Source organism: Diceros bicornis, chromosome 29, assembly GCF_020826845.1.
Source record: "Diceros bicornis minor isolate mBicDic1 chromosome 29, mDicBic1.mat.cur, whole genome shotgun sequence".
Taxonomy (NCBI): domain Eukaryota; kingdom Metazoa; phylum Chordata; class Mammalia; order Perissodactyla; family Rhinocerotidae; genus Diceros; species Diceros bicornis.
In genome coordinates this window covers 26415463-26432422 of record NC_080768.1, presented here as the reverse complement: position 1 = coordinate 26432422, position 16960 = coordinate 26415463, and the positions used below count along the sequence as shown (strand labels likewise).

General features: G+C 46.4%; 1 protein-coding gene across 3 annotated transcripts in view; it reads left to right on the top strand.

The window, feature by feature from the left end:
- Positions 1 to 1436: 1436 nt before the first annotated feature.
- Positions 1437 to 16960, top strand: part of MFHAS1 (multifunctional ROCO family signaling regulator 1) — a 97425-nt gene continuing 81901 nt past the window's right edge. For all 3 annotated transcript variants that reach the window (XR_009216032.1, XM_058525135.1, XM_058525134.1), the window contains exon 1: positions 1437 to 4966. Coding sequence is in view for 2 of the 3 variants with exons in the window: in XM_058525135.1 (XP_058381118.1) it covers positions 1990 to 4966 (2977 nt within the window). In the remaining variant the exon portion in view is untranslated. The remainder of the gene's footprint in view (positions 4967 to 16960) is intronic.

Genomic DNA, 16960 nt, shown 5'->3' with positions numbered 1-16960 from the left:
AATGCATTCAGGGGATTAATCCCACAAGGGGAGTCAACATACCTGCCTCTACCCTTTACCTGGCTGGCTGATTGGGAAGTTGCTTACCTTGGGCCTGTTTCCTCCTCTGTGAAAAAAAGGGTCAGCCTAGATGATTTAGAATTTTTCTTGGGGTAGGGGGCCAGGGGAATCCTTGAGCAATTTGATCTCCCAGGAAGTCCTTTAGGTGAACACGGTTAGCTCTCCCTGTTAACATACCCACATTTCACCTGTGGTGTCCCAGCCTCTGGGACCCACCTGGCTCCTGGGAGCATCCTCCAGCTACAGAATGTACCACCCAGACTTGATAACCATCACTGGGGCAGATTTCCAGCCTGAGATGTTCCGTTGCTCTCTTTGAAGACACAAACTATTACTACTCAAATACTTGCACGGAACTTGGGTGCCCAAATGACAGCAACATCACGTGTGGGAGAGAGCCACAACGTGTTCAGTGGTGCATTTAACCAATTAAATTCAGTTTTGTGTCTTGGAAAACTATTGGCTTCATTAGTAAGCAATCTGGAGGCAGTGATGGAGGCGGTATCTGGAGGCTTGATAGGTTTCAAGGTTTTGGTATATTCTGAAGAAATTATTTACTTAATATAGATGTGATCTCAAAGAAACTGCTTCACACATAGACAAAATAAACCTTATAGTTGAGCACTGGGCAGTGAATTTCGCTTGAAACAGCTGTCATTTTCGTGAACCTACAGCACTACAAGAACTATACAGTTGAGGATACGGTATTTGTTTCCCGGGGTGGGTTGTGAGGATAAATGGGATACCCCAGATAGAACACCGTGCGCCCCCCCTCCCCCATTAGGCCGGCGAGAAGCCTGCTCAAAGCTTTCCCCAGGACAGCTGAGAACGTCTGTCTCAGTTGGGTCTGGCACAGAACAGGGCCTCAATAAATATTTACCAAATGAATGAAAGGTTGCCTGCTTTTCTCCGTCTTTTGTTTAGTCGCACTCTGGTTTTAAGCTCCTACAATGAAACCCAGGTCCCTGAATTCTGTCAGTTCCATTAAGGAGTGAGTGGAGGGGGAAGGGGGTAAAGAATGAGCAAGGGAAGCCAGCAGACCCGACACGTGAGGGAAGAAGAAAAAGAAATCCTTAGGGGCTTAGGGCCGACAAAGAGCCAGACGCTGGCGAACCCAAGCAGGAGCGCCCCGGAGCCCCGGAGCCGCGCCGGGACGGGCTCCCCGCGCGCCTCCCGCCGAGCGCTGCCCCCGTCGCGGGCCCGCACCGGGGCAGGCGCCCCCAACCCCGCACCCGCGCTCCTCCGCCGCTCCCGCCCCCGGGGCGGTGCCGGGAACACGCGGCGCCTCCGCCGGTCACGTGGGGCCGCTCCGCCGGGCGGCGCTGCCGCTTCCCGATCGCGCCCTGCCAGCCCCAGGGACGCGGCGCTCGCGCTCCCGCCCGAGTCCGGGGACGCGGCGACAAGGAGGCGCCGCCGCCCCCTCCTCCGGCTGCGCCCCGGCCCTGCGCCCGCACCATGCCCGCCGCGGGGCCGAGCGCCGCCCTCCTCCAGCAGCTCGCGGAGGCGACGACGCTGCGGGCCGCGGGGCCGCGGCTGCGGGGGTAGCGGGCCGGCGTCGGCACCGAGGCGGCGCGAGGCGGGCGGAGCGGGAGGAGGAGCAGCAGGCATCCTCCGCGGCGCGGCGGGCGGCGGCCCTGCTGGCTCGGCGCGCCTATGGCCCAGGAGGAAGGAGAATGCGCGCTGCACTCCCCGCCGGCCGCCGCCGCGTGCTCGGCGCCACCCGGAGCTGCTCGCGTCGCCGCCGCCCCCCAGCTGCGGGCGCCCGGCCGCTGGCTGCGCTAGGACCCCCAGCCGCCGGTCGCCGAGGGGCGGTGGGAAGGGAGGAGCGCGAGCGAGAGGGCCCCGGAGACTGGCGCCCGCCCGGGCGCAGCGCGGCATGTAGCTGCGGGCTCCCGCGCCCGCGCGAGGGTGTCGGCCCGGGGCCCCGCCATGGCTGGAAAGGACAGTGGGAACCTGAAGACGGTGAGGCTGTGGCGGGACGCCGCCCTGCGCGCCAGGAAGCTGCGGAGCAACCTGCGCCAGCTCACCCTCAGCGCGGCCGGGGCCGACCAGATCGACTCCCCCGACGCCCCCCAGCTCGTGCTGCCGGCCAACATCGGGGACATTGAGGTGCTGAACCTGGGCAACAACGGCCTGGAGGAGCTGCCCGACGGGCTGGGGTCGGCGCTGGGCAGCCTGCGCGTCCTGATCCTGCGCAGGAACCGCTTCGCCCGGCTGCCGCCGGCGGTGGCCGAGTTGGGCCACCACCTCACCGAGCTGGACGTGAGCCACAACCGGCTGACCGCCCTGGGCGCGGAGGTGGTGAGTGCCCTGCGGGAGCTGCGCAAGCTCAACCTCAGCCACAACCAGCTGCCCGCCCTGCCCGCGCAGCTGGGCGCCCTTGCCCACCTGGAGGAGCTGGATGTCAGCTTTAACAGGCTGGCGCACCTGCCCGACTCCCTGTCGTGCCTCTACCGCCTGCGCACCCTCGACGTGGACCACAACCAGCTCACTGCTTTTCCCCGGCAGCTGCTGCAGCTGGCGGCCCTGGAGGAGCTGGACGTGTCCAGCAACCGGCTGCGGGGCCTACCTGAGGATATCAGTGCCCTGCGTGCCCTCAAGATCCTCTGGCTGAGTGGGGCTGAGCTTGGCACCCTGCCCAGCGGCTTCTGTGAGCTGGCCAGCCTGGAGAGCCTCATGCTAGATAACAACGGGCTGCAGGCTCTGCCCGCCCAGTTCAGCCGTCTGCAGCGGCTCAAAATGCTCAACCTCTCCTCCAACCTCTTTGAGGAGTTCCCTGCCGCGCTGCTGCCCCTGGCTGGTCTGGAGGAGCTCTACCTTAGTCGCAACCAGCTCACCTCAGTGCCATCCCTCATCTCGGGCCTGGGCCGGCTTCTCACCCTGTGGCTGGATAATAACCGGATCCGCTACCTACCCGACTCCATCGTGGAGCTCACGGGTCTGGAGGAGCTAGTGCTGCAGGGGAACCAGATCGCCGTGCTGCCAGACAACTTTGGCCAGCTCTCCCGGGTGGGCCTGTGGAAGATCAAGGACAACCCACTGATCCAGCCCCCCTACGAGGTCTGTATGAAGGGGATTCCCTACATCGCAGCCTACCAGAAGGAGCTGGCTCATTCCCAGCCGGCAGTGCAGCCCCGCCTCAAGCTGCTCCTGATGGGCCACAAGGGTGCAGGAAAGACCTTGCTCCGCCACTGCCTCACCGAGGAGAGAGTGGAGGGAAGCCAAGGCGGAGGGGACAAGGAGAGCTACCCGCCTTCACCTCCTCCCGTGAGCAAGGGCATCGAGGTGACTAGCTGGACTGCTGATGCTTCCCGCGGCCTGCGGTTCATCGTGTATGACTTAGCTGGTGACGAAAGTTATGAGGTGATCCAGCCCTTCTTCCTCTCCCCGGGAGCCCTCTATGTGCTGGTGGTGAACTTGGCCACCTATGAGCCACTGCGCTTTCCCACCACCGTGGGCTCCTTCTTGCATCGGGTGGGGGCCCGGGTGCCTCACGCCGTGGTGTGCATTGTGGGCACGCACGCAGACCTGTGCGGTGAGCGGGAGCTGGAGGAGAAGTGTCTGGACATTCACCGCCAGATCGCCCTGCAGGAGAAGCACGACGCGGAGGGGCTGAGCCGTCTGGCCCAGGTGGTGGACGAGGCACTGGCCTGGGACTTTGAGCTGCGCTCTGCCAGCCCCCACGCAGCCTACTATGGTGTTTCGGACAAGAACCTTCGGCGGCGCAAGGCCCATTTTCAGTACTTGCTCAACCACCGGCTGCAGATTCTCTCTCCAGTGTTGCCTGTTAGCTGCAGGGACCCCCGCCAGTTACGGCGCCTGCGGGACAAACTGCTCTCGGTAGCTGAGCACCGGGAAATCTTCCCCAACTTACACAGAGTACTGCCTCGATCCTGGCAGGTGCTGGAGGAACTGCATTTCCAGCCACCTCAGGCGCAACGGCTCTGGCTAAGCTGGTGGGACTCGGCGCGCCTGGGCCTGCAGGCGGGTCTGACGGAGGACCGGCTGCAGAGTGCCCTCTCTTACCTGCACGAGAGCGGCAAGCTGCTCTACTTTGAGGACAGCCCGGCCCTCAAGGAGCACGTCTTCCACAACCTCACCCGCCTCATCGACATCCTCAATGTCTTTTTCCAGAGGGATCCTTCCTTGCTGCTGCATAAGCTGCTGCTAGGGACCAGCGGAGAGGGTGAGGGTGAGGGGGAAAGCTCCCCACTGATGGCGCTGCCCACCCCGAGCCAGGACCTGCTCCGGGCCACCCAGCTCCATCATTATGTGGAGGGCTTTCTGCTCCATGGGCTCTTGCCAGCCCATGTCATTCGGTTGCTGCTTAAGCCTCATGTCCAGGCCCAGCAGGACTTGCAGCTGCTGCTGGAGCTGCTGGAGAAAATGGGACTCTGTTACTGCCTCAATAAACCCAAGGGCAAGCCTTTGAATGGGTCCACGGCCTGGTACAAGTTCCCATGCTATGTGCAGAACGAGGTGCCCCATGCAGAGGCCTGGATTAATGGGACCAACCTGGCCGGGCAGTCTTTTGTGGCTGAGCAGCTGCAGATTGAATATAGTTTTCCCTTTACCTTCCCACCTGGGTTGTTTGCACGCTACAGTGTCCAGATCAACAGCCATGTGGTGCACAGGTCGGATGGGAAACTTCAGATCTTTGCCTATCGAGGGAAAGTTCCTGTGGTGGTGAGTTACAGACCTGCCAAGGGGGTCTTGCAGCCAGATACTCTGTCCATTGCCAGCCATGCATCATTACCAAACATATGGACGGCATGGCAAGCCATAACCCCGTTGGTGGAGGAGCTGAACGTCCTACTTCAGGAATGGCCTGGACTGCACTACACCGTGCACATTCTCTGTTCTAAGTGCCTTAAGAGAGGGTCGCCCAATCCACATGCTTTCCCAGGTAAGCGGAGAGAGGGACGTGGCACTTCTGTGGTGTGTTTTAAGATGCATTTTTTGAAGATATTTGTTTCCCATTTGACAGATTATTGGCTTAACCTTATAGCCTCCCCAGGAAAGCTTTTCAAGATAGATACGGGGAGATTTGGGGACAAGCCAAAGGCAGTAAGTATATAAGCAATATGAGATGCAGTCCCAAGAATCAGACACTCCTGATAGAAAGACTCAGAGTTCCAAAGTGGTTTCCAGACAAAACATTTTGGATCTCCCTTCCCTCTTCCCGATTTAGCCCACCTTTCATAGAAGGAAATTTCAGATGGTTGGACAGAAGATGGATCATGTCTGACGTTAGCCTCTTGCTAAGTCTGGGTTATAATGCGTGTTAGACACATCTGGAAGGGGTACTCTGAGTTTGAGATGTCTATTGTCATGTTCTTTTGTTTAAATTCAGAGTGTGATCCTAAAGTAAAAATTATTGCTGTTTTCTTCAGAAATTCCAGAGAAGAACATTTTGTAATCAGGGTAAAGACAAAAATTTCAGTCTGTAATGCATGACTAAATCCTGGGGTGGCTGTCTCACCCGGCGCACTCTAGGGCATGAAAGAGAGATTACTGAAGTCTCTGAGGGGAGTTTCCTTGGGTGTTCCCTGGCAATTTTGTGCTTTACTATTGTCTTAAGGTTTGGTTTTTGGTAAGTGTTAGGGAGTGGAGATTTTTGGAAGTACTTTGTAAGAGATGGAAGGGACCAAAAGTGACAAGAATTTTTTCTCTTTTGGGGAGTGCTTTCCAACACACTTTTTTTCCTTTCCATTTTTAAACCATTATAGATGAGTGGGAGAATTCCAGGATTAGTTGGGATTTTTTGAGCCTGGTTAATTGGTATCTTGAGTCTTTAGTTGGGAATGTGTCGATTTCTTTACTCTTTGGAGCAATTCCTTAAACAAATCTGATTTTTGTGGAGCAGGCGTGGTAAACAACATTCCAGGTGTCCTAAGGACAGACCCAATGATAGCATCATTGCCAGTTTATCCCCTCAGTCTCCCATCCCCAGGGTACACGAGCAATGATGAAATGGAAGCCTGCATGCCACTCTGATCTTTGTCCTAGTCTGAATGCGGCTCGTAATAGTATTGGGAAGGAATTGGACACCAGTATTTCCAAAGGTAACATCTTCCTGTTGCCCTAGATCTAGACTGTTTAATTCTTCAGTTTGAAAAAAGCCGCCATATTCGGTTACCAGTCAACTGAGCCATCCATTCTGTCTGATTATCTGGTGTCTTGTCACAGTCCGTGACTTGGTAGACTCTTCAGTTTGCTATATATTTGCCATTGTATTTTATTCATGAAAGCAAATACTTCTCTGTTGTGTTACTCAATTGAATAAAGTGGTTGAGAGTTACCTATTCACAGAGTAGCTTATTGAAGGAGCTACCTAAAGCCAGTTCTTAATCCAAAGGTAGAACGTTAATAAAACTGATGTTATTAACAACAAAGGGAAAGACATAGGTTATTGAACAAGTAAAGAACTGTGAGAAGAATTCCAAGAACTTTGAGAAGTAAACAATGAGGCTCGAATTTGTTTTCTAACCTCTTTATTTTTTATTTTTAACAGTCATAAATTCCACAAACAAGCTTGTCCCCAGATGCAGAAATGACCCCATTCTCTTGCTATTGTTTTGTGTATTTGTCTTTCAAAGGAGGCACACCTGGTGTGCAATCCAGGATCTGAGGAAGAGACAATTTTTTTCAACATAAAAAACAAATAAATGGTTGAAAATGGTCAGATTATCTTACATATCGAGAAGGAATAAATCATCAGTTGTTTTTATAATATAGACCGTACATTTCTGTCTTATTTATGGTCAGAGAAATAAGTTACCTTTTTTGCTTCGTTTAGGATTGTATTTCTTCCAAAAGTAGCAGAGGGCACAGAGTAGTTGAAAAAGATGGTTATAGCACATTCATTACATTAAGTAACTATGTAGGTGATGGATGTTAACTAGACTTCTTGTGGTGATCATTTCACAATATATGCACAAATATCGAATCATTATGTTGTACACCTGAAAGTAATATAATGTATGTCAAATATACCTCACTAAAAAAAAATTAAAAATAAATTAAAAAGGAAAATGGGGAAAAACACATTTTCCTCTTTCATATTTTTCTGTCATAGCCATCATTTATTAATAACTGTTATAATTCTGAAAGATTTGGGAAGGGATAAAATAATGAAACCTGAAAAGTGATGTAGGAACAGAATTACAATGTTGGGTGTTCAGTTAGTTAGGGCATACATTTAAAAATCTGTTCATCGAGTCCCTAGATTATTAAAACATATTTTAATTCAGCAGAAACCTTTGAATCTGTTGGTAGCCTTTTGTGTTTTTAAGAAGACATTTTGCTTTTTAGAGACATTAAAAAAGTTGTTTACTTAGTTTTACATGTTATTAAGCGTCAAGTTCTGTAAACTAACAATTTTTTATACAATAATGGAAAAAAACTGGAGTTTTTATTTTTTCAACTTTGGGACATTAAGATTAAATAGCAAATTAGTATCTCCTTTGATTTTATACAAAATAAACATAAAGTTGCATTAATACCTTTAAAAATTTTTTTTGTGAAAAACCTGCTTTGGCCCTGCTGTTGTCAATAGGACCTTGAGTTTTCTGGCCTGAGCTGCGCCGAGAGAGTTGGCTTAGGGAAGTATAATCCTAGATATCTCTTTTCTGATTTTGGTTTACAAAAGAAATGCAATGTTTTGGAAAACTCTTAGTCAATAACCATTTGGTTTTAAAAGTTCTTGTAAAAAAGATCTAATCACGTTGTCAGAGAGATTACCTGTTTATCATAGTTAAGATGAATGGGTTGAGTGACAGGAGATGCTTTTGGAAACCCCAGGGAGGCCTGTGATGGAGCCTAGATGCCAGGTGTGTGAGTTGGCCTGCTCTCTGTGGGTACTGACTGCACCACCAGCTTCCTAGAGCCAGGCTTCCCTCCTCGTCACTTGGCCTGATGCTCTTGTCCTAGAATAAGTTTCTTCTTGTGGGATATCTATTTATGCTTTTGTTCTTTTTTACCAGTGTGACTTCTAAAACAGCAAAGCTGAGTACTCCTGAGGTTGGATGATGTGTGGTATATTGAGTAAGACGTGAAGGCTGGGACACAAGTCTGCAGCAAGGTTCTAGTGCTTTGATATTCCATTTAAGTGGCTGAACAAATGCTGTGTGTTTTCATATTGGAAGAGTGCGTCTTAGTGTGTTGAACTTGGGTTGAATGTGGTTTTTCACTAAATATCCTACTCTCCAAATTGTTAAAGATCATTTGTACAAATAATTAGGAAGCAGGCTAAAGCAGAAGACAGAGAATTCTTATGTGGTCTTCTTTATATTTGGTCTCTTTGATTCACTCAGTTAGTTGCTCAATGCCTTCCCACGTCTGTCTCCCAAGTCGAATGCCTTTTGCCCTTGTTCAGTGTCTCGCACACTGCATACCTCTCTGAGGTTCCCAGCATATTTTACCTTGTTCTGTTGGTGTTTGTGTGTGTCATCATATCTCTTTGATTAGGTTGCTCACTTGCCTCTTCCGGGCAGGAGACATGCCGAGGCTTTGTAGCTTCTATAAGAGTCTCTCAGATGTTTGCTGACTGATTGGTCTTTTGTGAGAAACATCTTTTTTTCTTTGTTATTCACATACTCTGTCAAATTCCCAGGTGGTACACTAGTGATCATCTTGCTTAGTCCTGTGTGCCAGCTTCCCTCCCCTGTCCCCTGAATGTCCCTCTGGTGTCCCCATTGTGACCCTGTGACTGGTCTTTCCCTTGAATGGGCCCTTCATTTTGACCACTGAAGCAAAGCAAAATTCTTGCCTTATTATATCTCAGTTTTAGAGTTCCTGGAATTTGAGCGTGACCTAGTTGTTTGGATTGAATTAGTCATTATTTTTAATTTCGCAAAGGTTATTAAGTATCTTTTTAGTTTAGTTTTATTAATATCGATGCCTCTTGGCTTTTATTTTTGTGAACAGTCCTCTTTGAACTCTCTTGGGCTTTGTTTCATATCAAGATCAAAACCTTAATCATGCAGTGGGAGAAAGAAATACTGTACATGATAGAATTCAAAGACTTGAAAGGCCTTTGGAGCGTTCAAATTATTGTAAATATTAGTTGCCTCTTCTTTAAACTCTAAAATAGATCTGAAGTCCATCTCTGCACAAGTAGTTTAGAATTTCCTAGAGAAAGTATTTTTTATTTGTTAACAGACGGTATATGTCATCCTCTGCCCCCTGCTCATCTTACTCCCCAGTAAACCTCATCTGACTATTTTAGTTCTTAGGCATTTACTTCATCTTAACACCTTAAACATTTATAGGGCATACTTCACAGGGTTGTTTTGGGGTTAGGTGAGAGAATGTGTTGAGGAGAACGATGCTTCCGCCTGTGTCTGTACGGAAGTGATGGGCTTCTCCTCCATTATACGGGAGGTGGATGGGGGTGACATTAGAGTGAACATTTCTGGTTGCTTTCTCCATTCACCCATTAACTTGCTTCTCTCCAGGGGAGCCTGTTTTCTTCAAGGCCCTGGCCATCTATCCATTAGGATGCTTTTTCTTTTTTTTTTTTTAAATCCATGGGCAGGTGCTTGCCTCATCTCTTGCCCTCTCTTGTCTCCTGCAGCCTTGCTACTCGTGTGCCCCGGGGGTGGAGAGGAGAGCTGCTTTGTGCTTCCAGGCTCTGTGGAAAGCACACCAGGTCCAGTCTGCTTGGGGCAGGCCCAGCCAGGTCTCTGTTCTTTCTGGTTCAGCTGCTCTGATTGCAAAACTGGTTGCTGGGTGGTCATCAGGTTTATTACCTTCCTCTAGGGGCTAGCTACTTTCACTCTGGCGGGGAGGGATGAGGAGGCCCCATTTTGGCCTGTACTCCCCAATCCTACACTAGCTTTAATGAAACCGACCCTCTGATCCCCATTTGGCTCCTGGTGTCTGTGTAGCCGGTAGAACCCAGAGTGATTGACAGGCATCTCAGACAACCACAGAATACAGAGGATGACGTGTCTTTGTGGAACCGTAAAGACCCTCTCCTCTGTAAGGTAGGGCAGTATTACTCTACCATTATGTACTCACGTCTCTGAGTTCTGATGTTTCGTGTGCCGGCTCAACACTCCCTGGACCATGCCTGGCACAGGGCTGAGCAGATAGAAGGGGCTCAAAGCGGATTGGTTATTTTTAAAGAACTCAAGAAATTCTAGTGTTTCTTAATTGGTTCCTTGGCAAAGTGCTTTTTTGGGTTGTTTATGATGTTCTTTATCTTCAAGTGTGTACTTTAAGATAAGCGTGTATAATTTTCCCACATGATTTTTCTGGTACATATATTCCTGCCCTCTGTAGATATCTAAGTCTTACGGAAATGGGGGAGGGTGTGGGCAAGGGGCAGCTGATCAGGATGCCAAGGTGAGTGAACTGCAGGAGCTGCTGCAGAAAGCCATCTACCCCCTGACCTCACACTCGCCCTCCTTGAGGCAGTGAGCACCCCCTCCCCAAAGCCTGCTGTTCCATAGCTTGCTCTTTCTAACTAACCCCCAACCCTCCCTTGACATTGGCCTCCAGACGAGGGAAAGTGTAGATGGTGAGGAGAGTGAAGGTGTGATGGTGGCAGTGCAAGAAAGAAGACATTTTCCATGGTTCATACCAGCTGTTTGGCCTTCTTCCAAGTGCTGTTACTTTCCAGAAACTCCATACAGGGTGAAGTTGCTAGTTTGAATTCATGGAAGACCGTGGAAGAGTTGGCTGACTGTCCTGCACACAGAGGTAGTTCCGTGGGTACTACATACTATGGGTAACAACTCCCAGACACTGTTGCCAGCAGGGCTGACTTATTTGTGGAGAGGGAGGAGGAAAAATTTTTAGTTATTTTTATTTTTGGCACTGAATGCTTGAAAACATTTTCCTTTCCTCAACATAATCTCTAAGCTGAAAATACTGATGCTTTCTTAAAGAGTAAATTAGTGAAAAACCACCAGCAAATTTTGTTTTTCTTTAACTGTAGATTTACGGAAGGCAAAGAATACCAATGGAGAAAGCAAGTCGGATGGGGGGAGAATGGGAGTAGGATAGAGACACTGGGTGCTGGCGGTGGGTTCGCATGGGCATCGTGAGCCTGGAGGCCAGTTCATTGGCCTCAGGAAGGAACTTCCTGCTCTAGACAGGCAGCCCTAGGCACCCAGGCTGTTCCAGCTGTTTCCTTTGCTTTTGCAAATTGGTGCACAAGGGCACTTGGTAGAATGCAGGAGGAAAGGAAGTCCTGTCAAGACTGCTCTTAGGAGGTTCCTGTTTTATGTGGGCCTTTCTGCTTTTTGGCTGGGGTGGCTTACTGAGTCTAGCACAGCTGTCCCTTCTTCTTCTTCTTCCTCCCTTATACGGAGGTGAAATTCACATCACGTGAAATTATCCATTTTTAAGTGAACAGTTCCATGGCCTTCAGTGCATTCACGATGTGCAACCACACCTTGAGCCAAGTGCTTCTTGAGGCAAGGAACAGATTAGGTGGATGGCTTCCTTCCTGGGGTCAATGGACTGGGAGTTCTTTTGTCAGGCTCTCTGTGGCAACTCTCCTTCTAAGGCATGACAGAAGAAGAGAAGGGCTTTTTAGGTTAGGCCTCGAGATGCCGCATGTTGATGAACATCTTTTACCATGGCTGCAAAGAGAATTCTCTTACTTCGTGTTGATGAGAGAACAGAAAGTAGGACATGGGGCCTTTTGTTCTGTTCTGTGGCGTATGTGATTTTAAGGGAGGAGCTGACACATAAAGAACACATTAGAAGAGAAGCACAAATAAGTACTGTGTAATTACTATCTTCTGTAGAATGCTTGTTTTCCACATAAATTTTGAGTAGAACTCTGGAATGATTGGCAAGTTCGTGGGTGGGTATGAGGGTTACGGGGATGGGGTTGCACTGATACAAAGTTATGTCATTACCAGATTAGAGAGACAAGTGTACCATAGCTGGATTCTGTCGTCAATCACTGTTGAATACCTGCTCTATGCAGAAGTCTGTACTGAACCAGGAGTTTTAGGAGAATAAAATAAAATACATGCCTTGCCCGTGGGGAGCTGAGTTGGGCTTTTGGTTGATGTAGTTGTTGATTCTTGTAATAATGTGGAATCTCACCACATATGGAGAAATTCATTTGCGTGCTTGAGGAATTACTGAAAAAAACCCTGGCTTTTGATTTTCCCAGAAAAAAATATGATCATACTGAGAAAAACCAGCTACAACTTTGAATTTGCTTGACGTAGATGAGTCGGTGGAAAGTAAAGCCGAAGTCATTCTTTTCAGTTGATTTTCAGATTGGATCATTTGTTTGCAAGACATCTCGGGCAGATCTTGAGAGGATGCTGAAAAAGGAAAATGCGTTGTATCTGAGGATTTCTAAAAACTTCCCAAATGAATCAGCCTTTTTGAGGGGGAAAAAATGCCTCCTCTTAAGGAATCTTTACATTTCTCAGTCATTTCTGGATTTGCTTCCTTTTTGGGAGGGATTAAAGTCATCAGTGATTTATGAACACCGACGACTGTGTGAACGGTGACTCCAGAGATGGTATAAATTAAATTGGATACTGTCATAATAAAAATATGTGGCTACTACTTATAGATTTCTTTGTTGAAAGACACTTTGTTGGCGTGGTTTTCTATTCTTAGCATATTAAAAAGTTAGTTGAGAGAATTAAAGAGTTAATTTTCTTAGATCCTCCCCATTGCTAAAATGAAGCATATGATGTTAACATTGTATTAATACCGTGTTACAGTAGGAGTGGATTTTGGGGTAGTAGAACAAGCCTCCCTTTTCTCTTTTTTTTTTTTTTTAAAGAGGGAGTTTAGGGGGCCGACCCCGTGGCTTAGCGGTTAAGTGCACATGCTCCGCTACTGGCGGCCCGGGTTCGGATCCCGGGCGCGCACTGACACACCGCTTCTCCGGCCATGCTGAGGCGGCGTCCCACATACAGCAACTAGAAGGATGTGCAACTATGACATACAACTATCTACTGGGGCCTTGGGGAGAAAAAGGGAAAAAAAGGGAAAAAAAGGAGGAGGACTGGCAATAGATGTTAGCTCAGGGCTGATCTTCCTCAGCAAAAAGAGGAGGATTGGCATGGATGTTAGCTCAGGGCTGATCTTCCTCACAAAAAAAAAAAAAAGAGAGAAAGTTAAAAAAAAAGGTAATGGAGAGAGAAAATATAAAATTAGAAAAATGATATTTCTCTCATATATTGTTGTTTGACTTACCAATTTTATTCTTGTTTCAGTGAGATTCTTATTTGCTTCTTATGGGGGATCTCATTTAATCTTCCCAGCAACACTAGGGGGTAGGTATTGTCATTGTCCTTGTTTTCAGGGGGAGAAATTGAGGTTCAGAAAGTTAAGTGAATTCCCCAGAGTTAGAGCACTCTGGGGTATCAGCCCCGATCCTCTGCTCCTCCCTATGGTCCCGTCCTGCCTCTCAAGGTTAAGTAGCCCACTGCTTTCCAACAGACACAAACTCACTTCTTCCTCCCTCTTTCCAAGTGTCCATTCCGTGTCACTGAGGGCTGGGGACTGTGGTCAGTGTTGGGTCTACAAGGCTGATAATGCATGGGACCTGCCCACACGGAGACCAGTGGAGGTCACTGTCAGGTGCAAGGGGAGATGGGGTCTGAGAGAGGGGTTCCCGAAAGGGCCACCCTGCAGCTGAGTGGTAAAAGGTGATTTGCAGTTAACCTCATGGAGAAGTGGGGAAGGGTATTTTAAATTAGAATGGCATTTAAAAAGAAAGAGGATACAGATAGTTCAGCATGCCATGCCTGGGGTGGGTGTGTGTGCAGAAAAGCATTTAGCAGCTGTAATAAGGAAGAGGCGTCTTTATTTAAGTTACATTTAAGGACTGGTATAAGTTTGCTAGTGACTACTGCTGGCCCATAAACTGGAGTTTTGGAAGTGTTGCCCTCGCCTGCTCCTTTTTCATCAGGCAGGGCTCTGGTTGAGACCGTGCAGGAGATTTACGACTGGGAGAACGGAAGGGTAGTTTCAAATGATTTGCTGAGACTTGTAATCAAGTTATTGTCGGGCTGACAGAACACCTGTCCCGTAGATCCATGTCTAAGTGTGCCGCTGGTCACTTTCTCCATGTCTGAGAACCGACAGAAAAGGAGTGTTGGTTATTCTAACAGCCAGATGGTCGCATGCCTCTGTAATCCCCAGGAATGTACCCGAGAACATCGATTTTCCTTCCCCTAAATCTTACCATAACAGATCCTGCGATAAAGGCCAACTTGGTTGTAATACAGTTAACATTTTATTGTGCGCTGTTTCACTGTCTTTACTTTGTGCATTTTTTGTGACATCACAGACTGACTGAAAATACTGATTTTTATTAATTTTGCACTAATGGAGTGCCATATTTTATATATTTCATTTGTGTGGACACCACTTACACTATGACAGTGTTTTCTTGCATCTTTCATCAGATCAGCGCTCGAGTTTTGTCTTCCGCTTGTCTCTCAATTCATCAAAATCTACTTAGTTACATTTTAATTGAAATCCAAGGGGGTGCAAGATATTTTTAAATTTTACTTTATATTTTGTTTATATTTACTTTATATTTTGACTTGAAACACTTGGAATTTGGTGTGACATTTTACAATGGAAGCATTATGATATTATAGTGGTTAGTTGCCAGGGCTCTTGAGGTGGACTCCTGGGTTCAAATCCCTGTTCCACCACTTGGTAGCTGTGTGACTTCGGGCATCATCATAGTTTCTATCTCATAGGGTGGTTCTGAGGATTGAGTTAGTACATGTAAAATGCTAGAAGAATGCCTGACACATGGCAAGAGCCCAATACATGTTAGCTGCTGCCGCTGTTACTCCAATTATTCCAGAAAGCACAAGTCTGAACACATATTTGGAAATCTGTTAAGCTTATGGATAAAACTCTTCTTTTTTCATAGAAGGAGGGTAATACAGTGTGATCATTCTTCATAAACACCTTATGCTCTTTTAAAAATGCTTTTTCCCCCTTATTAAAACATATATTAATTTGGAGGGTAAAAGAAAAAAAAGAAAAAACCATTCAGCTGATATTTAACATAATTACACATTTCACCCTCTTTCTTTTCAATTTTTCCCCCTTGAGCTTAGGTTTATTGAACTATATAGTCATAATCATATTGTATAAATAATTTAAATATTTTTTTTAACCTAAGTATTGTGAATATTAGTTTCATGGTATTAGTATCTACAATGTAATTATAAATGCTTGCAGATGAGTACATCAAGGGGATTTTTACCTTTATTTATTTAACCATTAGACACTTAAGTTGTTACAAGTTTTTGTTGTTATGAGTAATTCTGTGATGACTATATTTATAAAAGCTCTTTCTTATTTGGGCAGTGATTTCTGAAGTGGAATCATTAAGTCAAAAGCAAAGAATGTCTGAGGTCCAATACATGTTTGCATTGCTTTCCATGTGGAGGACACAGTTCATATACCTAGCTGCAGAGGATGCAAGATTGATTTCACTGTATTTCCTCAGCACTGGGTATCATCTCACAATTAATGGAAAACAATATCTCCCTGATGGTTCAAAATTTTAATTAGTGAACATGAATGTTTTCCTCTATGAGTGTTACCTAATTGTGTTTCTTCTTTTGTGAATTTTCTCATCATGTCTTTTGGCATCATCTTAGTGGTATTTTTTTTTTTAATCACAGTGATTTCTTTTAATCATGGAGTTCAGTTTATAACACTTTATGTATTAGAGAAAACCTTTTGTCTATCGTACTTAAGTCATTTATTTTCTAACTGGTTTGCCTTTTTGATGTTTGAAAAACTTTTGATGTTTCGAAGTTTTAAATTTCATTTGATACAATGTATCGATAGCTTCCTTTGTGATTAAATGAAATACCATTATTTTCTAAATACAGAGAAGTAACAGGAAGAATCACATAGTGAACCATAATTTTTCTACCCATGTAACCTCTACTGACAATAAAAAAGTAATATCTGTATGTGGATGGTATATCGAAAAGCAAAAGCCCCTCTCTCATAGCCCCCTCCCCGGGTCTCTTTCTCCTCTGTAAAATATTTCTTGTGATTTCTTTCAAGGAAAAGAAAACATATATTTGCATATATTTTAACCTGAAAGAGATCGTGCTATACTCATTGTTCTGTACCTTGCTTTTTGTCACTTAAAATATATTTTGCAGATGCTTCTATATGAGCAGTTACAAACCTACAAACCTGTACACACACACACACACACACACACACACACACAGCATAATTTCTACCATTGGATGTTCTGTTTAGTTAGTTCTATATTGACAGACTTTTGATTCTTTCCAGATTGTTTTATAGACTTTAAGTAAGTTTTCCACCTTCCAGAATTTTGAAAAATACTCAATTTTATTTCCTCAGGATTGGTAATCCCTCTTTGTGCCCAGAACACTGTTGAGAGGCAGTTAGAAAAAGACAAATCTTTGAGTCAAAATGATGGGACTTAAAAAGGGGCTTGGGGGTTATAAAAGCTCAACTTTGTGATTTAAAATAAGGATAATCTTTTTAATTGACTTTTGTGATGCATATTAGAATACCATTGTTTTCAGCATAATTATGCCTTTCACAGCTTCATTCATCCATTCTAATGTGATGTAATATTTAGACGTAGCAATAATTACAAATCTTACATGTCTGCAAATAAATATACCACTGATCAAAACAAGACAGTGGCAGCAAGAATAATGCTGTGTCCATGTGAGAGATTAATGAAAAATAATTGATAATGAACTGTATCACATTGACTCAAAACATTGCTTCTGCCTTTCTACCTCAATGATCATCTAAAGGGAAATCCCCCTGTGCCAGTGGGGCGGTTTTCATTTCTGTCGTAGAACCAGCCCCAGAGTTCCACACTATTGTATTTTCTGGACCTAAGCTTGGTGTGTCATGCACAGGAAATATGCCT